At 43.1% G+C, this 24,116-nt stretch overlaps 1 protein-coding gene across 5 annotated transcripts in view; it reads left to right on the top strand.

The window, feature by feature from the left end:
• Nucleotides 1-24,116, top strand: part of HHAT (hedgehog acyltransferase) — a 325,652-nt gene that overhangs the window by 215,483 nt on the left and 86,053 nt on the right. For all 5 annotated transcript variants that reach the window (XM_078441116.2, XM_081791895.1, XM_078441115.2 and 2 more), the window contains one exon: nucleotides 23,005-23,206. In XM_078441116.2, the coding sequence (XP_078297242.1) occupies nucleotides 23,005-23,206 (202 nt within the window). The remainder of the gene's footprint in view (nucleotides 1-23,004; nucleotides 23,207-24,116) is intronic.

Raw genomic sequence — 24,116 nt, 5'->3', positions numbered from 1 at the left:
CTTTTCTCTTTAAATCCTTTCTTCCCCTTGATTTTCTGTTTTGTTTTGTTTTCGGTGACAGTTTTCATTTGAAAAAGTATTTTACAAAGAATCAGAACTGTGGTCTGCAGAGGGTTCATTCTACTCTGCTCTCTTGCTCCTCCTCTTTCTCTCCAGCACTGTCTTTTTCTCAGCTTGTGTCCACCATGTGGTGGTTGGGAAAGGAGTGTGTAATAATCCCCCCCACCCCCAGCCCCTTCCAGTACTGTTTCAGGTTTCCTGACTCTGCAGAGAGTTTCCTTTTATTTTATTTATTTATTTTTAAGTTAAAAATTTTTTAAAAATTTTTTAAATTTTTTTTTAATTTATTTTTGAGAGAGAGAAAGAGAGAGTGCAAGCAGGGGAGGGGCAGAGAGAGAGAGAGAGAGAGAGAGAGAAGAGACGAGACACAGAATCTGAAGCAGGCTCCAGGTTCTGAGCTGTCAGCACAGAGCCCAATGCAGGGCTTGAACTCATGCACCATGAGATCATGACCTGAGCCGAAGTTGGACACTTAACTGAGTGAGCCACCCAGGCACTCCTATTTTTAAGAATTTTTGTAAATATTTTTTAAATTTATTTTGAGAGAGAGAGAGAGAGCACGTGAGCCTGGGAGGAACAGAGAGACAGAGGGGAAGAGAGAGAATCCCAAGCAGGCTCCATGCTGTCAGTGCAGACCCCCACACAGGGCTCAATCCTACCAACTGTGAGATCATGACCTGGGCTGAAATCAAGAGTTGGATGCTTAACTGACTGAGCCACTTGGGTGCCCCTATTTATTTTATTTATTTTTTTTTTGAGAGAGAGAGAGAGTGCGTGACAGTGCACACATGCGTGAGCAGGGGAGAGGGAGAGAGGGGTGGAGGGAGAGAGAGAATCTTAAGCAGGCTTCACACTCAGATGGTGCCTGACCCAGGGTTTGATCCCGTAACCCTGGGATCATGACCTGAGCTGAAATCAAGAGTCTGATGCTCAATTGACTGAGCCACCCAGGCGCCCCAAGAATTTCCTCTTAAATAGTATCTTTCTCTAGGTTTTCTTAAAGGAGCAAGAACCCAAAACCTTCTGTAATTTGACTCTACCCTTGCTAAACTGTCATTTCTACCTGGGCAAGGGCTGTTTCTTTTTGATTGTCACTAGATGCCCTGGCTGTGTTCAGCCTCCAGGCATTCGCTAAGTGCATTATTACATAAAAACAGGCACAACCATCCTGTTCCCCACTGCTCCCCGCACTCACCAGGTGCTGGAGGCTTGTTATCCTGTTGTCAGGCCAGTACTACATCACTGTCCTATCCCCACGTGTCCTTTCTTTCCACTGATGCACACATACATGCGTTATCTTGCACACCCAGAAGCAGTCCGAAGCCTGACACCACAGCTTTGCTTTCTTGCCACATTTAATTGATTGTAGTTTGGCAGATGTTGTTGATTAGCTCTTTGAGTTGGAGACTGGTACTGATGAGACTGAAAGTATGGAATTTAACTTCATATAATTTACCCAAAATAACAATCCACTGACCACAGGCTTCACCCCTAACCTGACCAGCCACTCACAAATGAGTATGACTTGTTCTGGGAGAGTAAGTGTATCAGATTCAGCATAATTCAGTGCCACTGGAAAACTGGCTCAAAGCCAGTGACTTCCTGAAGGGCTTAGGAATTTTGTCCCTTTACATCAAGAAGGGTATATAGCATTAAGGATGTAGGGGCATGGGACTCAAACTCCATGATGCTTCCTATATGTTGTGCTGGTTGTCACCCATACCTAGTCCTTACCCTGAGAGGCTAAAGGAGCATGGAAAAGGGCCACTGGTGTCAAAGACCCGTAGATGAGAAAGAGACCTCAGGAAGAGAGGCTCTGTGTTGTTGGGACCAACTTTTGGGTATACAGCTTATTTAAGGCATTAAATGCACTATGTTATTAACTGACAGTAAATTGCTGGATAAATATACAGAAAGATCTTTTTAAAAATTTTTTTAATGTTTGTTTAGAGAGAGAGGGAGAGAAAACGAGCAGGGATGGGCAGAGAGGGAGAGAGAGAGAGAGAGAGAGAGAGAGAGAGAGAGAGAGAATCCCAAGTAGGCTCTGCATGGTCAGTGCAGAGCCCAATACAGGGCTAGAACTCAAGAACCATGAGATCATGACCTGAGCTGAAATCAAGAGTCAGATGCTTAACTGACTGAGCCACCCAGGCGCCCCCAGAAAGAATGTATTATGTCAAGGACTGGTTCACTACAGTAAATACCCTCACAGATATCAGTTTCCTTGGATGACAGGTGAATATGAGACTAGCCAGCTTTCTCTCTCCCCACCTTTCCACCTCTACAAACCCCTAGTTCAGAGTTGAAAAGTTGGAATCTTCTTCAGCCTGAAGATCATAACTCAAATTACATTTCGGTATGAATGTTTCCTGCCTGGGTAATAGACACCCAGGGCCTTATTTGTAAACTAATATCAGGAAAGGAGTGGGCAAGATTATTGGCTGATTATCTAGGTGGCCAGGAGTATGTGAGTGGAATAGGTCAGATGACACGGTCCACATGGACATTTGTTGTTTTTTTTTTTTTTATTTTTTTTTTATTTTTTATTTTTTTTATTTTTTAATATATGAAATTTACTGTCAAATTGGTTTCCATACAACACCCAGTGCTCATCCCAAAAAGTGCCCTCCTCAATACCCATCACCCACCCTGCCCTCCCTCCCACCCCCCATCAACCCTCAGTTTGTTCTCAGTTTTTAACAGTCTCTTATGCTTTGGCTCTCTCCCACTCTAACCTCTTTTTTTTTTTTTTTTTTTTCCTTCCCCTCCCCCATGGGTTTCTGTTATGTTTCTCAGGATCCACATAAGAGTGAAACCATATGGTATCTGTCTTTCTCTGTATGGCTTATTTCACTTAGCATCACACTCTCCAGTTCCATCCACATGGACATTTGAACACATGTTCTAGAGGGCCAGAAGAACAGTCTTCTTACTTGACCTTCAGCTATGTCTTGGGCAAGTGGGTACACCTTATGTGGACCAGGATCCTCAGGGTCTTTTCTTGAGCTTAGGTGGTGATAATGGTTGATTCCACCTTGTATCTGGAGGTAATACTATATTGCAGGTTACTTGATGGCAAAGATTTTTCTTCTTAGGTTTGAATTGCTTATAGCACCTAGCATAGGACCCTCTACTGAAAGGTACCCAACAAATGGTAGTTGGATAAAAGAAAGCCAAGTGAATATAAAATGTTTTTCACAAAGCATGGTGGTCCCTATTACAGAAAGAATCAGGATAGTCGGTGCTTTAATCGAAGGTAGTGACTCCTACCTGGCTGACCCCGTGTTTCATTCTTTGTTACTTGACTTGGAAACAAAGGATACAGTGTCCTGAAGGTCAGACCCTTGCCACCTTCCAGGACTTGCCCCTGGGTCTTACATATCTGTTTTTGTTGGCTTAAGTGGTTTGTGGTGTTTAGGGATTCTAGTGGGAGAATTGCTAGGGAGAGGGGACAGGGAAGGAAAAATAATCTTTCTAGCGTTAGGAAATGGATTTGGTAACTTTTTTTCTTGCTGTTTCCTGGTCAGTTTTGAGAGTTCCTGGTTGAAAGGGCTTACGAATTTTGGAAAAGTGAGGAAGGAAAATACTTTCATTTTCAATTGGGTAAACAATCTCTGCCCTTTTCTTCAAACCTCCCAAACGGCTCTAGAGGAAAGATGCTGTTGATCCATTTAGAATTTTTCAGTTATTCTTGTGGTTTGGTATCCATAGATTGGGGTCCAATGGCTGGTATGTGGTATGATGGGACATCCTTGGGAAAGGTGCCCAAAGAAATTGAAATGGGTGGCTTGGGACTTTCTTGGGGTCAGATTTGTTGCAAGGATGAGAAGTATATATCATTAATTCTTGGTCTGGAAGTAGTGACGAGACTGCATTTCCAAAGTTTCTATTTTATAATGATGTCAAGTAGTAACTCATGAGATTAGATGATGTCTAACTTACAGAATACTCTTTAGTCAGTTCATTCTTAGTCAACTGGTAAGAATTTTCTGAGCATTTACTGTGTACTCAGCACTCTAATGGATGTCAGAGGGAATGAAGACTTACAACATGTGCTTTGTATGTGCAAGAGGTTTATCTCCCAGTTCACGGTATAAATTAACACATAGGAACGCATAGTAACACAGTGCTGTCTATGGTGGGATTCTAAATTATGTGCTCTGACTCTAGCCCTTTATCTTGCTTTATTGCCTCACAGAAATTATTAATGAAAGTATATCACCTATGCATTTGTTTACCTGTTTAAGTCTCCGCCACTAGAATGCTCCATGAAAGTAGAGACCTTTGTCTATTCTGTTTACGATTGGAAGTAAATAATTTAATCTCTGGCCCATATTAGGTGCTTGGTAAATAGCTGTTGAATCATTAGAGTAGATTCTAAGTGCTCGAAGAGAGATTTGTCAGTAGAGGTTAATGTGAAACAGGATTTAGTAATAATAGATTGAATTTTTAATTCCATTCAGCATATATTATTTAGCACAGACTTTAGCTCCCTTTGGATAGTCATGCTGATGATATAAGCAGTAGCTAGGCCTTGGATCCAGGCCTAGCTCACTACTACACCTGCATCTTTCCACCATGCAATGCTGCCATCCACAAAAATGGCCTGGTCTTCCCACTGAGTGTTCTGGGGGCCACACATCAGCGATGGAGATCTACATCTGGTCTGCATGTGCCTAGCCAGGATTCAATCTGATTATGTTGCTATACTGGCAGCTCTGTGATGACTGGTCCCTTCTTTTGGTCATCTAGTCGTTGTGCTACTTACCCAGGAAAATGAAGGTATTTGTGTGTGTGTGTGTGTGTGTGTGTGTGTGCGCGCGCGTGTGTGTATGAGGGAGAGAGAGAGAGAGAGAGAGAGAGAGAGAGACATTAGTGAAACAATGTGTCCCAGACCCCACAACGTATTATCTGAGAAATTACAATATTTTCACCCAGAAGCATTTCTAATGAGGCCAAGAACCTGATTAGTCTGAAACAACTTGGGAGTGACCCTCTCTGGTGGTGGTCAGGCCATTTGAGGGCTATGGTCCACTGTGACGTCAGAAGACCCTACAGGCTTTTTAGCCCACAACACACTGTTTGTTTCTTCTGGTTTGACCGCCTCAAAACTCTGCCACTCTGTAAAAGGTTTCCTGTGCTTTCCTTTACCACAAAATCTTAGAATCATGTGGAAACCCACATTATTGGGGCACTCAGTCCTCCATTTTCTCTCTCTAGTACCATCTAAAGACCAGGGCTCTACCTTTGAGCTGGTGTTTAGTTTCTGAAAGTGGTGGTGGTATCATTATTATTATTTTATTCTCTTTAAGATTGTGAGAAAGGAAGAAAAAGAGCAGGATGAGAGCATAACTGGCTTCCGCGAAGTTATTTTTACTTGAAGAAAAAAATGGGAATGTGTGTATCTTGTCTCTCTCATGCTTTGCTGGTTTTCTCAAAGTTGGATTATTCTGAGCCATGTCTGTGGTGCACAGCTCTTGGTTGGAAAGAGCCGGTGGAAAGGGGATGACAGAGACATCATCAGCCGAGATGAGCAGAGGAGAGCACAGTGGATGTGCCTTCCCTTTTTTAAATTAATTAAAATTTTTAAAAATTACATCCAAGTTAGTTAGCATATAGTGGAACAATGATTTCAGGAGTAGATTCCTTAATGCCCCTTACCCATTTAGCCCACCCTCCTCCCACCACCCCTCCAGTAACCCTCTGTTCTCCATATTTAAGAGTCTCTTATGTTTTGTCCCCCTCCCTATTTTTATATTATTGTTGCTTCCCTTCCCTTATGTTCATCTGTTCTGTGTCTTAAAGTCCTCGTATGAGTAAAGTCATATGATATTTGTCTTTCTCTGACTAATTTCACTTAGCATAATACCCTCTATTTCCAGCCGCTTCTTACTCAACATGTCTCCAGAGGCAAGGGAAACAAAAGCAAAAATGAACTATTGGTACCTCATCAAAATAAAATCCCCTTCCCTTTCTTTTTGACTTGGGTGCCTTGTGCAGATTCAGAAATGCCAAACCTTGAGCTGTGCTGCCCATGGGGATAATGGAGGCTGTCTTAGTGCGTATGGGCTGCTGTCACAGATGTCATAGGCTGGGTGGATTATAAACAACAGAAATTTATTTCTCACACTTCTGGAGGCTGGAAGTAAAGGTTTGGGTGTCACGTGGTCAGATTTTGGTGGAAATTCTCTTCTGACTGCAGGCTGCCGACTTCCATTGTATCCTCATACGGTGGAAGAAGCAAAGGAGCTCTTTGGGGTTCTTTTATGAGGGCACTCATCTCATTCCCAAGGGCTCTCCTCTCGGGACCATCACACTGGGGGTTAGGATTCCACATAGTAATCTGGGGAGAGACACAATCCAGTCCATTGCAGAAGTTCATGATTACTGAGAGCCAGGTGCTCTGCAGGGTTCTGTCATATGTACCTTTTCTCAGGTAAAGAACTGAGGAATACGATGACAGTAACCCCCTGCTTTCCTGGTTTAAATACAGAATCCTTTGCCACATTCCAGTCCCTAGCTGAGGTTTAGGGTGAGCCAAAACAAACCTATTCATAATTTTAAAATACGAGCAGGACACTTAACAATGATTCTGTACCTCATTGCATAAATTTTGTATAAATCAGTATAAATGCATAAATAGGTCTAGGTGACAAAGTTGAGCTAAGAGCACAATATGGTGATAAGATGCCAGTTTCAGAGACAGATCTGAGTCCACGTCTAAACTCAGTGAGTCCGTCTTCTCATCTGGAAAATTGAGGGTTTTTAACCTACCAGCTCGTTTTAAATATGGCAGGTGCCCAGCCAAGTGGCTACAGGTAGAAGGTACTGGATAAATGTTAATTTAGATTCCTGTTTTGGTGCTGCTTACACTGCCTTACACTGCTGTCTTTTTCAGTGTGTGTTTTGTTTGTCAACCAGACGATAAACTTACTGAGGGTACGGATTGTACCTCCAGCATCTTTATCTTCCTCATCGTGCCCAGCACGATGCCTGGTGATGAAGAGCCACTTAACAAAATCCTTAATGAAGGCTCATTTAGAGATGGTGAAACAAGACCTACCCAGTGCCGTAAAAATTGCACAGGGACATCACTGAAGTGTGTGTATCCCCAGCACTTAGCGCGATGCCTGGTGTATAGTGGGTGCCCATAGTGGGTATTGATTTAATACGTGAATGAATGAGAATAACAGAGACTAACTGAATATGACCTGAACTTGATTACATTATACCAACCATTACAGAGCACTGGCGTTGCAGGGACCGATGAGGCCTTAATTACAGGATTACAGTTCACAAATATCATGCAATAAGCCAGTTCAACTTTAGGTAGCTGGTGAACACTTAGGAGACGGGGAATTTACTGATATTTCTAGAACACTCTCTAGTGTAAAATATATTAGCTGTACAAATCATACGAACACTAATTAGAGAAGATACTTAGGAATAATGTGTATTTTTCTAATCTGGATTGTTGACACTGGGGGCTTCCACTTAGGCAGTTTGTTAAGGAATGTGATGCTCGTCAAAAGAGTGCTTTGTAGAAATTCTTTTTAATCCAGTCATCAAGGGTCAGGAAGTGGGGAGTAGGTGAGAAATTCTGAAGTTACAGTGGATGTGGGGATGTTAATGCTTCAATAGAAGTGCAGGAGCCCTTGGCTTTCTCTTACTTGACTGCTTCTAAATGTGTTTTCTTTGTCACAGCTGACATCTGACATCTTTTGAGTGCTTGCTGTATGCCAAGCATTGTTCTAGCTCTCTCCCTTCAGTATCTCAGTTAATCTCTACAGCATCTCTATGGGTTTTATATGCTACCAATTAGAGACCTGAGGCTCAGAGAACATAAACTCTCTGCCACTGCCTCACAACTGAGAAGTGAAGGTGGCATTAGAGCTCTGGGGGAAACCCATGCTCTGTTACAACCACTGTGCTTTAAGTCCTCTTCTTCTTTTTTGAATGTTTTTTTATTTTTGAGAGAAAGAGCGAGCACAAATGGGGGAGGGACAGAGAGAGAGGGAGACACAGAAACTGAAGCAGGCTCCAGTCTCCGAGCTGTCAAGCACAGAACCTGACGTGGGGCTCTAACTCACGAACCGTGAGATCATGACCTGAGCCAAAGTCAGATGCTTAACTGACTGAGCCCCCCAGGAGCCCCAAGGCCTCTTCTTATCTTAGTGCCCTGAATTGGGTGGTTCTGCCTATGGCAAGCACCCAGAGGAACACAGAAGTGTATTGGGCATTTGGGGATATGGATTCAAGTAACATACTAGGTCTCAGCCCTACGGCAGTTCTGTGCAGTCAAGAAAGTGAAATGGAAACTTGTGTAGTTGTAAAAACCCTAAGAATTTAAGAATAGCAGAAAAGATTGTGTCCGAGGTGAGGGTGATCATTTGGGTTTGGCAGATGAATGACGTTAATCCGGGTAGGGGCTGCAAGGTGAAATTGGGGTGAGGTAGTGGAAGGCAGTCTATGAAGTGACGAGTGGGAAGCCTGGTGGGGAGGGTTCTTCAACTCTGCAGCAGAGGGAAATCCAGGGAGAGCTGCTTCAGGGTCACCTCATAGGGGTCCCCTTGCACAGTGATTATTGGAGGCTGATGGCGAGGGGTAGTTAGGAGCTACTTCTTGCCCATTCTGTCACACACTTCAGCAATTCCATGACACGTCCAGCCTGCAGCAAAGGTGTGAAAGGAGGGAGTTTGGTTTTGATGCTTCTTTGTCATTTTGCCTTCATCCTTTGTTTCTTCTTTTTCTTGCCCTTATGTTGGTCTTCAAATGTGAAAAGTCACTTCCCCAGCGGTAGCCCTCACTAGAACTCCTCTCCCCCTTCCTCTTGCCTTCCGATTAGTGTAGCAGACATGCCCCGAGCACCTTGTGTATGTTAGCATCGCTGTTTACCTGTTGTGTGTGGCTGACTAGCTGGCTGATGTGGTAGATGAACCCACGCTCCAGTAATTGCTTTGTTAATGTGCCGATGCAGTCTCCCGGTGTGAACACAGAGAAGTCTGGGAGAGAAGTTGCTGAAGTTTTTAGAACTAGGCAGAGGATGAGAAGCCTGTGATGAGAGACTGAGAAATGATGGCTCTAGAGATGAAAGGAAAGTGAAGAGAGTGGTTTCACTGGAGCCAAGGGAGGAAAAAATGTGAATATGGAAGGAATAGAGAACAAACTGAGGGTTGATGGGGGGAGGTGGGTGATGGGTATTAAGGAGGGCACTTGTGTTGAGCACTGGGTATTCTGTGTAAGTGATGAATCACTGAATTCTACTCCTGAAACCAATATTGCACTGTATGTTAACTAACTAGAATTTAAATAAAAATATAAAAAAAAAAACCCCGGAAGTATCCTCATGATAGATTAGATGAACAGAGCAGTTTCCTCAAGTGATACATGATTCTATTCTTTTTTTAAAAAATGTTTATTCATTTTTGAGAGAGAAAGAGAAAGAGACAGTGCATGAGCTGGAAAGGGGCAGAGGGGACAGAGAGAGACAGAGATGCACAGAAATTGAAGCAGGCTCCAGGCTCTGAGCTATCAGCACGGAACCTGATGCGGGGCTCGAACTCATGAACCGTGAGATCCTGACCTGAGGTGAAGTTGGATGCTTAACCAACTGAGCCACCCAGGCACCCCTGATCCTATTCTTAAGAGAAGTATACATCTATGGGCATTTATAGAAAAATGTCAAAGAGGATATACAAAAAAGGTTATTGGTAGTTATTTTTGGATTTTTTAGTGTATCTGTTTCTAATTTTTCTAAAATGAACGTAAGTCGTATTACAGTAGTAAGATATGGAAGGCACAGTCAAAGCCAAATGTGGCAGATAAGACATGGAAAGAAGGATGTGAATATATCCCTTGGCTTTGACAATTTGGAGAATGTTAATGACCTTGACGAAAGTTGTTTAAATGGAATGGGGAGGAGCAGGAGTCAGACTGCAGTAGGTTAGGGAGTGGGTGGGAGGGGTGGACTTAGAGACTGTGTGTGGCCTGCTCTGTCAAGGATATGGAGAAGTGGCTCAGAAGAAAAGAAGTTAGGATCAAAACGGAAGGTGTAGAAGTTGTGGGATGAAATAAAGGTGTTTATAAAATGGGAGGGGCTGGAATGTGTATGCTAAGGAGAGAATCAGTTCACATATGCTGGATGAAGATGTAAGGAGAGGGGTGAATAACTGATGGAGCATCGTCCCTCATGAGGCCGAAGGGGAGAAAACCAAAGAGCAGAGTTCATTTTAGTCATGGCAAGTCCATCCCTTCCACTATGGGAACACAAGTGAATGGGTGGATAGGTGCCAAGATGTATGTGGTTAGGGAAGAAGATGAAGACACTCTCATATGGTGATCTTGACTTTCTCAGAAAAGCAGTGAGTGTAACCTTTGGTATGAGGTAAGGCTGCCCTGAAACCAATGTCCTCACGGGTTTTTGTCAGTATAACAGGTTGGATGCAAGCTCTGTGAGGGCAGTCTTATATGGCACGTTCCCATATGTCTCCAGTGCTTAGCATGATTCCTGGAACGTAGTAGATGCCTAGAAAATATTTGTCAATTATATGAATATATGATTAGAAAAAGAATGGGTATTCCTAGTCTGTTATTCATTATTTATGTCATTCCATAAATGTTCAATATGCTTCAGGTACCATAATCCCAGAGGAACCCGGACAAGTGAGGAGATATCTAGAAAAGAGTGAACTATGATAGGAGATTTGGAACCAGATATAAAAGAATGAATAGAGAAACTGAGGATATGTCACCTGCAAATTTAAGCCTTTGGAGACAGAGGAGGACCTTCATCAGATATTTGACAGGCTGCTGGCTGCAGACCTGCTACATTTGTTCCATGTTTCTTCAGAAAGAGAACTGGGATTAATTGGTGAAAAGTACAGAGAAGCATGTTCTGTTCAATCTAAATTGCCAAAAAAAAATGGTAGAAAAGACTTTTTCCAGAAGTCGATAATTCTTGGTCACTGAACGTATTGAGGTGTAGGCTGGATGCCTTCTGGTTGTGGGTGTGGTACAGGGATCCATAAACAAGATGGCCTCTGAGATCCTTTCTTCCTCCCTTTAGACTTGGAGGTGTTATAAGTTTCCACCAGATTTATTTGAGTGGAAATGGATTGGAATTTTTTTTTTTTTTTTTTTTTTTTTTTTTTTTTTGTCATCTCATAGTGAGTTGGACCCTCTGGTAATCTAGAACTATCATGCTTTGCTGCTACGATGATAATTTAAGTTCACAAAAATGACTCTGAGACACTAAAAAATGCTAAAGTACCATCTAAATCAAGTGAAATACTTTATAAAGCACTGAGCATGGGAATTGCCACCTACTAGGGACTCAGATATCTTTAAAAGGTAAAAATTATTAGGTTAAGTAGTATCTGTTTTTTTTTTTTTTAATGTGAAGCATATGGGTCATCTATGCCTAACATCCATAGTTATCTTGGAGAAACCACTTGATCTAGTGAAAAAAAAGCACACATTTTGGAGTCAGACTTGAATCTCACTCTCCCCTTCACCACTAGCTGTGTAGGACATGCTTCCTTGTAATTTTCCCCAGTTGGTCCAGGCTCTGCTCTCTGATGTCCCGTGGAAGGAGTCTGCCAGCTCTGTGATTAGGGAAGTAAATAACCTCTCTGAGCTCTATTTTCCTCATCTGTCAATTGGGTTGGAGGTGGGGTGGAGAATTCTCAGGTTAGTTTTGAAAATTGAATAACACCCAGAAAATGTTTAGCAAGGTGTCTGGCTCAAGTGAGCAGTCTGTTTTTTCTCTCTCTCTCCTCTTTATTAAGCAACATATTTAACTCAATGGAAATTCCTTCCCTGATTTTATAGATGATAGTATCCCTAATATACTATTATGTATATTCTGGTAGTATAATAATCATGTTTACGTTATGTTTTAGTTCCTTTTCATCCTTTTTGGTTTATCTGATCACCACATACAAGCCTATGAGGTGAACTGGACATGGATTATAAACGTGTCTCTTAGATGGAGACTCTGGGGCCCTGCCTGGGTCACTGCTGTTCAGGGCATTGGAGGTGGAGGCAGAGCCTGGCACATACCCAGGGGCTCTGAGGGGATGTTGTTGCTCTTTGGCCCCCAAGAAATGGCTCCTCTTGGGAACTGCCCTTGTCTGCAGCTTCACTGGCTATAGGCTTGGATGGCAGGACCGTGGTGTTGGAGGGAAGATCCAGGAACATCACTTCTTTTGTTTGAACCCGAGCTGCCTCTCTGCTTCCCCAGACTCGAGACCTGGTTTCTGTCTGCAGCCACATTCGCCGCTTGTAGCTGGGGACTGCTCGATTACTCCCCATTCTCTCTGCCCACCTTTCTCAGGAGTAAGGTAAAAGTCAAGCACTGTACTCTCCAGCCCATAAAACATCTTTGTTCATCTTGACTGCATTTGAGAAGGAGCCCAGGGAGCAAGTGAAATGCCACTCTTATGGTCCACTTCTTTGCTCAACCCTTGGGATGGGACTGCTTTCCAACACAGATTACGATGTTAATATCCAGTTCCACACCTGACATCTGTGGATTTCTTATGATTTTACTGCATGAACAGTGGCATTTTTAATCCATGGAAGACTCTGCCTTTTGTGACACACATTGAATGTCATTCTTAGACTGTCTCTGTAAAATGCCAGCTCTTAAAATATTAATCTCTAATGTGCACTCAAGAGTTCGTTCAATTACCATGGGATCTTTCGAATAAGCAGTGTCATCTGGGCAGCCTCTCACTGCATTAAGGGAAGAATGCTTACTGGGGCATTGTTTTCCGGGCATGAGATGATGTTCTTGCTTTGTTTCCGTAAATGTTGTGCTAGCATGGTTGTGTTGGATGCTGCTGCAGATTTATTGCCATTTGTGCTCAAACCCAAGCATTATCAGTTTTCCCTTCCAGTACCCAGCCTTAAAGTATCATGCCTGATAGGGATTGTGGATCATAATTACGATAAATGAGAGGCAGTTGAAATCGTTATGTCAGAGCTGATTTGTCGGAGTGCTGATTTCAGTCCAGAGAGGGAGTAGCCTCTTATTACCACCAGCAACCATTTTGCTTTGATTATTTTTTGAAAATCACCTCCGTGCCTGAGACCTTTATTTTTCTTCTTCCTGAAAACAGCCTTGAATGGCATTGTTTTAAAAATGGTGCCTGTATGATAATCTTCTGGCATTTTTTTCTCCCGCTTTTCTCCCTTTCTGGGCACTGAACCCCATCCATGGCCACCCCGGATGTGCATTACCAATGGGCTGTTAGTCTTTAAGAAGGTCCAGAATATAAATGTATGAATTGGCAAAGCAGATAAATTGGTGGGTAGAAACTTGCTACCAGGAAAGGATTCATCACCTTGAATCAGGTTCAGATAACCCTTTCTTCGTGCATTTCACATTAATTCATGAGTTCGCTTCACGGCAGCAGGGAGGTGGGGAAATGGGGAACTCAGAAGAATAAGCTCATATTTCAGGCACTCCATGTCTTGAAAATCCATTAGAAAAGACAGATCCTCTCTGTTTCAGTAGAAACCAGTAAAAACAGCATGCCACTGTGATCGATCGTTCTAGAACATTCGTTTTACAAACTATAGAGATCTCATCCCCTAGTTCTCCCCTAGCCCTTGATCCTTTCTTAGTTATAAACCAAGGTCCAGAAAAGGGACCAGCACTGAAGTCTGTGACTGACTTACCCATCCAGACTCCCACCCTCCTCTATGCTCTAAGGTGGTGTGTGTGTATTCATTCATTAATTCATGCTCAACAATGATCTTGACCCTTCAGCTCAGTTCTTCTCTTGTAGCAAAAACACACACTGGGCTCGGAAGTGACATTCATGGCCCAGGAAGAGATAGTGTCAGAAAGTTGAGGGGTTAAAGCCCCACTCCTGGTGGCCTTGGGAACACCTTCCCCTCACAGGTACCTAATACTGATGGGCATATCCATCATTTTATTTGAAGCTTTTAAAGTTAACATCACAAATCTTAAACCTCCCAACTTGGGTGCTTTAGTTTTAAAAACATTTAACACTGAATCTTTGCTGTGTGGTTAAATCTCCCTTTTCTTTTGTGTAGTTCTGGCAGCTTTCTGGGGAAATTGGAGTTGGCACATGTCCCACCTCTCAGTCTCTGCCAGCTGTCCCCTTGCTCAGGGCACCTCCTGTTGATGTCTGGGATTTAGTCTGACTTTGTAACTATTACCCTGCAAACCCGAATGCACCTTAGAGAAGTATGTGGCAGTGACATTTGCTTGTGAAGCCATACTTTCTAGCTGGAGAATCGTATTTTGTTTAGAGAGAGTGATAGTCAAAGAAAAGAAGGGGAAGGAAGATGAATCAGGGCAACAGAGGATGAGGGAAAGAAGGAAGTTGATCACGGTTTACTGAGTCTAAGAATTCAGAGTCTAAGGTAGACTCTGGGAGAGGGCAATAAAAAGGGAAGTGTCACAATTCCCTATTCCGTGTCTTGTCTGTGAGGTGGGGGAATCTTACATGCCTGCTGACCTGATGGAGTGGCTCAGAAATGCTAGAGAGCAGCCCATCAACAAGTCTGAGGAAATGAGGCCGTGATGAATATGTGAATTCTGAAGAGAGGAAGAATCAAAGGGCCACCAGCATTCAGTGAGATTGGCAAGAGAAATTTCCCTTGAAGCAAGTGTTGAACCCATTTTGAAAGATCAAATGGTGGCAGTGACGGTCAGGAGTCTTCTGTGGTTGGGGGATGGGCTGGCATGATCCTGGGGCTCAGACCTGTGTAAGAATGAAGTTCACTGACTGGAGTGGAAAACCTATTTTGGACACTCCGAATGGAGTTGGTGGCATAGGAGGGAGCCAGTTGGAGAATGACTTTTTAAAGCCAGGCAAATAGGTTTTAACTTAGGACGTGATGCATTGGGAATCTATTATAGGCAGGACCCCCTGAGGATAAGGACGTGGCTACCATTGTCAGACTAGATGCTTCCTGAGGACACAGAACTTGCATCTTCTTTTCCTTAACTGTTAGTTTTTGTTTTGGCCTGAACAACCAACCAAGTGGACTTTATGTGTGACATACTGTGTTGCTGTGGGAACATAGACCATATACCTGTCAGGGCCAGGGTTCCTACCTATGTGGGGCCCTGTCTAGCATGGTTGTCTTAAAACCATTACACCATAAACCGAGATGGAGAATGAAATGCTTCAGTCATCAGTTAGGCATTTCTTTATGACACTTGTCTTCAGAGCCCTTCGTTCCAGAGGCACTCGAGGCATTGTACCCATGCAGCAACTTTTGAGTTGTACAAGTTCATTTTGTAGTGAACATTTCCCTAACAGTCATGATAATTGAGTTATAAGATTAGACCAGTAGGGTGGCACTGGTTAGGATGCAGGTGAGAGGCAGAGATCAAAAAGGGAGCATATGAGAGAAACAGTACATTTGCTTATAAGAGGAGTTGTGTGCCCAGGATGGTTGTAATTTTGATCTGGGGTTTGGGAGCTGTTGATGGAGCAAAGGTTGGGAAGTGTGTTAGGAGCAGGGAAGGATGGCATCTCTCCCTTCAACCCTTTCCCTCCGTGAGATGGGGAACCATACAGACCTACACCATGCAGACATCTGGGTTTGCTCCTTCTCCTCTGACTTTCCATACACCCCTCCTTTCATCTGGCACAGGGAAGCTTATAGATGCTTTTAGCATCCTCTTGGGAGGAAGGTGGGGAGACAGGCAGGCAGCCAGGAAATCTTGGTGGTTATTAAACTGAGGCTCAAGGACCTTTTTATTAGCGATTAGACTCAGCTCCATAGCACTAAAGAGTATAAACTCCCACTCTGTCTCCTCTGCTCAAATCTCCAAAGAATCTGTTTTATACTGTGTTTATTTATAACCCAAAATAGACATGGGCCCCAGAGCTGAGGCTTCAATGTGCTTATAAGCAGAAGGTGGTTGGAAAGCTCATAGAGGGAAATGGTGTGCACCCCTGTCTATGATCGCCTCCAGCTGGGCCTTCGCTTCCTCCATTTGTGACTGGAAGTTGTTTGGAAGTATTGCATCTTAAAGGTTACTTGCTTTTTCTTTTTTTTTTCCGTCTAGTCTATAGTATGAAGATTATAGTACTGCAAAGACTCATGTATCACCAAAGCTTGAACCTTCTAGAGCATTATTAGGCTACTTTAAACTGGTTGGATGAGTAAACCTATAAAAGCACTTTCTTTAAGCCCTGCCCAACCAGGAGTCACCCAGGAAAGGGTTTGGTCAGATGGTTCTTGTACTCAGTAGGTAAGGGGGAGCCCGAGTGGAAGGGCAGCAGTGATTTGTAGGTGAGATGTTGGTGACAGACCCACCCACGTACCCTCTACAGGCCCCTCTGTAGCTAATACCAGATGTTTGGAGAAGAGCTGATGTCTCTTTGGCTAAGCCTCATCAACAGATCTACGTGAGTGGGTGTTGAATCCATAGCTTGCTTAGACCCCTGAGCACTGAGCAACTTGGTTCTGATGGTGGCATATTTAAGGCTAATGGTTTCAAGCAAAGAAAATCTCTGAGCAACCAGGTAAGAGGTGTTGTTGCCTTCAAATGCTTATGGAAAACATAGGAATGGCATTTGATAATTATGATAATGGCATTTTGTTTTGTCCTGAATACAAGTGTGGTGCTGCTGACTGATTATTAGTAAGTATGCATCCTCCCATTCATATGGAGTATTGAAATCTCTAAACTCCTTACACATATTGTCTTGTCTGATCTTCATAGCAGCTCATACCCAAAGAAGGTTTTGGTGCTCCTAGTATCTGCTCAGTGTACACACTTAAGCTGAACAGTCTTAGTTGACAAGCTCAAGGTTAAGTGGTTGGTAGGTGACAGAGCAGGACCAAGGTTACATCTCCAGGTGTCAAGCGTTGCTCTCCTGCTTGCCCTGTGCTTGGCTGCTGTTGCTACTTGGGCTGTGTTCTGGTGGTGAAGAAGGCTGGGCTGAGCCATTCATTCTCTGTCAGCCTCTTCTGCAGTGAGGAAGATAGAGCTTTTGGGGAGCTAGAGTTTGGGTTTTGGTCTGTGAAGGTAGAGCTGAATCTTTCCCTAGGATAGACGTTACAGGCTTGAGTTTATCAGCACAGCACCTCAACGCACTGAGCTACTGACTTTGTGGAATGAAAAGATTAATTAAAAAAAAATGTTGGCATCTAATTACATGAACCTAGAAGTTTAAATGTAGACTAAATATAGCCTGAGTTTAATCTCTATTTTATAAATTCTACAATGTTCTGTTGCCAAATAGGACATAGCATTTTTAATAAGCAATTTTTCAGAGTTGGATATAAAACTTACAGCCAGCATCTCTTGGTGAAAGAGCTGAGAATTAGCCCTGCCTAAAACGTGCCCTCTGCTTTCAAAGTGGACCTCTCTTAGCTTTTTGGAGATGATAAAGTCTAGAGTTGCCCATTAACCAGCTGCTGATTTTTACTTATTAAAATTCCATTACAATCTGTACTGGACTTCTTTACTGTGTGCATCTTTTCTGAAAGCTTTTTATTATAAGCAGGTCTGTAGCTTCCTTTGTGAGATCTAAACACCAGGTCTTTGTCCACTACCTAGAAGATGGAGGTTGACTGGGCTGTGGGAGAGAGGACTTAAGTGTGGGCTGCCAAGGTCAGTCAGAGCCAGGGTCAGGTCAGGGAGCCACTGCCCATGAGAGCTGGGTTTAGGAGACCCTGGCCACCTCTGCAAGAACTCTAAGCAGGAGCATGTCTTAGAGCCCAGGCGAAGACCAGGTGAGGTCACCTCAGCAACAACGTAATGCAGCCAGAAGTCTTGCCTTTCCCAGCGACTAAAGGCTCTAGTCTTTATAAGGCTACTACTTGTCATTGTCAAATCTCCTTCGGTTGGGATGGGTCTAGAGGTTTGGAGCCACATACTTTGGCCCTAATAGGGATTACAAAGTATGGAGAGACTCCAGGGTCCTTCAAGTGTCTGTATTCCTTAGGAACAGGTGTCTTGTGAAGTTTCTCCCAGTAACTGGGGCAGGACCCTACAATCCTCCCTTGGTTCCTACCATCCTCCCTGGTTGGTCTGTGGCAGTGGTGACAATTTGTCACAAGTTTAAAAGCTATTGGAGTCTATGAAAATTAGGTCGCTAGTACATAAATACTGTTAACTAGGAACTATATGGTAACACTTGCAGATGTGTACCCACATCACATATCTAGTACTTCTGAAAGAATCTTTCAGCTTAGTTTAAATGACAACCTAATAGAAAAGACATCTTTTGATGAATAAGTGTTTAGTCAGTGGTACAAACAGTAGGTTTTCTGGGTTAAATAAAGAGTGGGAATATTTTAAAGAGACTTCCTGGAGGAGATGGAAAAACCACTTAATTTTGTAGGTTCAATTGGAGTTGGAAAACCAGAGAGGTTGGAGGACGTGAAAATGGTATGACCAAAGGCGTAGAGGTGTGAAAGCCCTATTTGTTCAGGATTTCATGATTTGCTGAGAGAGCCAGTGGGAAATAAGGATGGAAAGATCTGGCAGAGCTGGAATGGGGTGTCAGTCACTGCCTGCCTCAGCCCTGCCAAGCAACAGGTAGCTGAACCCTGGGACCCGCAAGCCCACCTCACCTCATTCCATGGGGTAGTGAGAAACGAGGCATTCAGTGTCCTCATCCTCTTGCCTCCAGGGGTGGGGGGAGTCTGGCATTGGGCCCCAGCAAAGAGTTTGAAGATAATATGACAAGCTGGAGAGCTGGTGTGTAGGTCCTGGGAAAAGGGAGTGTCGTGGTTTTAAGATTAATGTATTTACCACATGGATTCTCATCACCCCTCTCCTCTACTGTAGGACATATTCTTGAGTTTTTCATAGTGGATCTGACAGAGATACATATTTTCTTCTCCCTTAACATACACCTACTCAGCAACAGCCCCCCAAGAGTCCACTTCTCATGCCCTGCTTCCTTTGTAGTCCGACATCTGCAGGATGCCGGTGTGGTCAAGATAGAACGTGTCTTCTCTTCTTGTGGGGCAGAAGGAAACTAATTGGTCTGTTTAAAATTTGAACTTATACCTCTGGACTTCTGGTACTGTGCTCTTTGGCCCAAATGCCTTTATAAATAATAAGCATCTTTCTCCCCAGCAAGATTCCTTTCCTACAAAGGACATTTCTTCAGTTAATAAAATACTGGTGAATGTGTGTGTGGAGACTGCGTTGAAGATTTGGTCAAATAAGAGGAACGTATCACCAAGAAATGCTCCTATCACAATAAAAAAATGGCACACTAGGACATAGGCCTGGGAGTTCTGAAACCAGAACATTCTCGGTTAGGGTTTCACCTCTCCTGTGTAAAACAGGCCTGGTCATTAGTTCCTTGTTAGATGGTTGTTATGATTAGAAATAGTATACATAAAGTACCTGACTCACGGACATTCAGTAAAGGGTGGACATTATTACTATAAGTTCCTCCTCCTGAATTGGGGATTTGCTGTCTTGCGCTGACTCCGTGAGATGGTTTTAAATGAAGAAGCCTGCTGCGGATGGCTGCTAACTTCTTCAAGCAGTGTTCTCTGTGAGCAGTGACCTCGGGAGGTTGCCTGTCAGGGGCGGGCTCTGTGCAGACCCAAGCTCACAGTCACTGGCAAGAAAAATCTTTGTATGTTTTGCTTTGCTGAGAAGGTGGTGCTGAAAGCTTTCTTCCTTTGGGAAATCAATTTCACTTTGCAGTGGATCTCAGTAAGTGGGGTCACACGGCTGTTTTTAAAAAAGAGACATATTCTGTTTTTATTAATCATGGAACTGACATAAGACTGGTAGAAATTGTAGAAGAAAATAACCTGTTACTCTCCTTCTTTATGCACCTACTCCCTTCCAGAAGTTAAGAATGAAGAAAGGATTTTTATCTTTCAGTCTGGTAACCATACCCTCCTCTGGTTTAAAATAAGCAGCCTCATGTCCCTGGAGGCCTACTGTATATAAATTTTAGGAATACGAGGAATTCTCAGATTTTTGTTGGCTGTCGTTTTGAAGGCCAAATTATAAAGCCATAGTGCAGAATCCCTAAAATAGCTGTGAATCTAATTATGGGGCTAGACACTTCTTTGTCATATCCTTCTTGGAGTTGAATCCAATATGAACGACCACTGGTGTGGATGACGAGAGAGAGGATTTATTCTACACCGGGTTTTCTTTTCTTTTCTTTTCTTTTCTTTTCTTTTCTTTTCTTTCTTTCTTTCTTTTTTTTTTTAATTTATTTTGAGAGAGAGCATACGAGTGAGTGGGGAAGGGGTAGAGAGAGATGGAGAGAGAGAATCCCAAGCAGGCTCTGTGCCGTCAGTGAAATGCTGTCAGTGCAGAGCAGGGCTCAATCCCATGAACTGTAAGATCGTGACGTGAGCCAAAAGCAAGAGTCAGATGCTTGACCGACTGAGCCACCCAGATGCCCCTATCCTGGGTTTTCTTTTTTTTTTTTTTTTTTGCATATTTATTATTTATTTATTTATTTTTTATTTTTTAATATATGAAATTTACTGTCAAATTGGTTTCCATACAACACCCAGTGCTCATCCCAAAAGGTGCCCTCCTCAATACCCATCCTGGGTTTTCTTATATATACAGTGGAGCTCACCTTAACATAGTGAGATACAATAAAAAGGTCAACATGAAATAGTTATGTTGGGTGAGAAGAGTATTGGTATTAGTATTAACTTGTTTTATAAAATTATCTGCACACTTGCTGTAAAGAGCAGTTATTTTAACATTGGTTTGTCCATCTCTCTCTGTCTCTCTCGCTCTTACTCCCTGCAGCCTTTTGACAACACTGTATAAAGTGAAGTGCAGCTTCATGGAATGCCATGGTGGGGTAGCAGCTACCTCCAGGCAGGTAGGAGGCTGTAGAGAATTGTGGCCCATTTTTTGCTTCTGCTGAGGAATATTTTACACCAATAACGAAGCAACCTCTAGGGGGCAGCAGAGCACTGAATAAAACTGCTGTGCCTGGGGTAGTCAGGCGTTTTTGGCTCCTTGCCCAGCCTTTCTAGGTCCAAGATGCAGTGCCCACCCTTCTCCCTTCCGCCTAGCAAAGCTCGTCCTCTTGGCCTTGCCATGGCCTTGCCTGCACTCACTTGCTTCTCCTCCACACTTAAACTCTCTTGGTCTGCTTTGGACCAAATCATATAGCCTAACACGGGGACTTGTTTGCTATTGTTTCACAACCAGCTCTACCTGTCCTTTTTGGCAAGAAACAATGGTTTATGTTTCCGTGTTTCCCATAATGCCAAGACTGCCTTGGATGCCTAAATAAATGCTGGACAGCAGATGGAGGAACCCTTAATCTGTAGTGAGTGCTGATACCTATTTGCTAATTTAGTTGTCAAGATGGGCTTGTTTTTGCACAAGAGAAAGCCTTTGCTCCACTTATTTCTGAAATGGCTACATTCTCACATGCTTTCTGGTTTTAGATTGGAGTGGAAGATATAGGTGTAGTGGAAAACAGGAACTCTGGCTCTGTGGTTACAGGTGTGCATCTACTCCCCTTCCTGGGTGTGTGCCTTGGTCAAGTTAACTTCTCAGCCTGTTTCTCACCTACAAAATAGGGCTGTTTAAGCTGATCATGTGATTTTATCTAAAGTGGAACACACTTGAGAGTGAAGGAGGGTATTTAAAAATACTTATCAAATAGTTTTTTGAAATATTTATCGACCAAGGAGTGGTTTTCATTTCTGTTTTTTGACTTGTCTATGAAACTGTTCTATTTAAAGATGATTTTCAAAATAACATTTCCTACAGAGTATTAAAACAATATATTGACAGGGCAAGTTGTAAACTGGTTGGCATGCTGGAACAGCAGGCATAAACCCTATGGTGCTTCAAAGGATCAAACCAAGTAATGCGGGTAAAGTGTCTGGTGCTGTGCCCGGAACACACTGTGTATTCAGGGAATGATGATTTCATTTTCCTTCCTGGAAGAAGTTTGGGCAAAGAAACACCAGCATGAAAGGCCTATGGGATTTTTTAAAAAAATTATTTATTTGAGAGTGAGAGAGAGCTCAGGGGAGAGGGGCAGAGGGAGGGAGAAAGAGAATCCCAGGCAGGCTCCATGCGCATCATGGAGCCCAACATGGGGCTCGATCCCACAACCCTGGCATCATGACCTGAGCCGAAACCAAGGGTTGGACGCTCAACTGACTGAGCCACCCAGGTGCCTCATCCTGTGGGCTTTGTTAAAAGGCTGCTTCAAGGAGGATATGCTCCTACCTTGCCAGATTGAAGCAGCCTTTAAAAAAAACCCTCAAAATCCAAAGTGTGGGTTTTATCCACAGTGGGAAAATACTGATTGAAGAAGATGGTCCTGCTTATACGTGGTCAAATAGCTACCTCAGCAGTAGAAAGCATACCCAAGGGATGGCTGTGCATTTTGGGCAATAATTTGGCTAACCTGTGAGTACAGACCTCTTCTCTTGCAAAGTCACTACTCCTTGTGGGCAACTTGCCTGGAAAGCAGGGGCAACCGGTCTTGGCACCCCTATTCTGCACCCAGCCCCTGCTATTTATGAGCCTAATTGCAGCAATTGTGCTTAAATACTGGGCTTACCATAAATATAATAGTTTGAGCTTTATAATATATATCTGTCTTGAAGGTTGGGGTCCCTTCCTAACTGGAAGCTTAATTGTCATTCTGTGTTTGGGCTTCCAGGGTTGGGCACACCCCTTTTACAAACAGAATTCATTACTCTTTACCCTGCCTCTTGTAAGTGCTACTTTGCTCTAGGAATGAGCCTGTGTATTCATTTAACCTGAAGCCCCTCAGAAAAGAGCCTGTGTTTTTGCCAGTGTCTTGTGTGTTGGGGAATTCCAGGAGTGCTCTGCAGCCTCCTGGAAGTCGGGAAGGACTTTCACTTGCTCAGTAACGACGTGTGACGGGAGAATCAAGTGCAGAAACAGGTGGTATTGCAGGGACAGTCCACCGCATGGCTCCTGATGGCCTCTTCTCTCTCTAGGTATGTGTACATTCCAGTAGGCGGGTCCCAGCATGGGCTGCTGAGGACACTGTTTGCCACTGCAGTGACGTTTGCATTTGTGAGCTTCTGGCATGGTGGCCATGACTACCTCTGGTACTGGGCAGCGCTCAACTGGCTGGGAGTCGTCGCGGAGAACACAGTCCAGAGGCTTGTGCAGACCCCGTGCATCCAGGACAGCTTGGTGAGCAGGACCCTTGCCCCTGTGGCGGGGGAACAGCTGAGCTAGGTGGACCAGGTTTGGGAGGGAAGATGGTCGTCAGATTCATCGCAACGTGGGCCATTCCTGCCAGAACGGTTCAAAGTAGATGTACCCAGAAATAGCAGTTTGGTTTTTTTTACACAATGTTTAACTATAAAAGCAATACATGCTTATTATACAAAAATAAGAAAATTCACACAAGGGGAAAAAAATACCTCAACAAAAATTACTATTACTACCAACTCTTCTTTTTTATTTATGTGTGCACACACACACACATGTGTAACTTTTAAAATGAATTCTGTTATCCCAGAGGTACGGTTGTGTCAGGCCCACCTTTCTATGTCACCAAATGTATTTCTAACAACCCTTTTTAAATGGCTACATAGAATTCCATTATATGGCTGTGCGAGTCATTTATTGAATTATTCTCCTGTTATTGACAATCATATTATTCTAATTTTTTTGCAGTTGTCACTCAAAACCAAGATGAGTAATATAACTAGGGTGAATTCTTGTATGTAAAATTGCTAAGTTAAAGGTGTTTTTCACCTTTTTTGCCGTGCTTACTGCTTAACTCTTCTTTAACTGCCCTGTAGACAGTGTGCCAATTTACATTTCTACCTACAGTGCATGAGAATGCCCTTGCCAATACTGAGTAGTGCTGGTATTTTTAATCTTGGCTAATTCAATAGGTAGTGTTATTGTAGCATAAAAAACAGTTAAGTGTTTAAGACGCATTCCAATTCTACAGGAAAATGATTTGGAAAATTAGGTACTTTACACACATATTTTAAGTGATTTTAAACTATGAGCAAAGGTTTTATCGTGCAAAATGATATACATTGTATTAGAATCTTGTAGGAAATCATCAGTTGTGACTATGCAGCAA

Source organism: Panthera onca, chromosome F1, assembly GCF_046562875.1.
Source record: "Panthera onca isolate mPanOnc1 chromosome F1, mPanOnc1 haplotype 2, whole genome shotgun sequence".
Lineage (NCBI taxonomy): Eukaryota > Metazoa > Chordata > Mammalia > Carnivora > Felidae > Panthera > Panthera onca.
The sequence above is the reverse complement of the archived record's forward strand: the minus strand, read 5'-3'. Positions and strand labels throughout refer to the sequence as shown.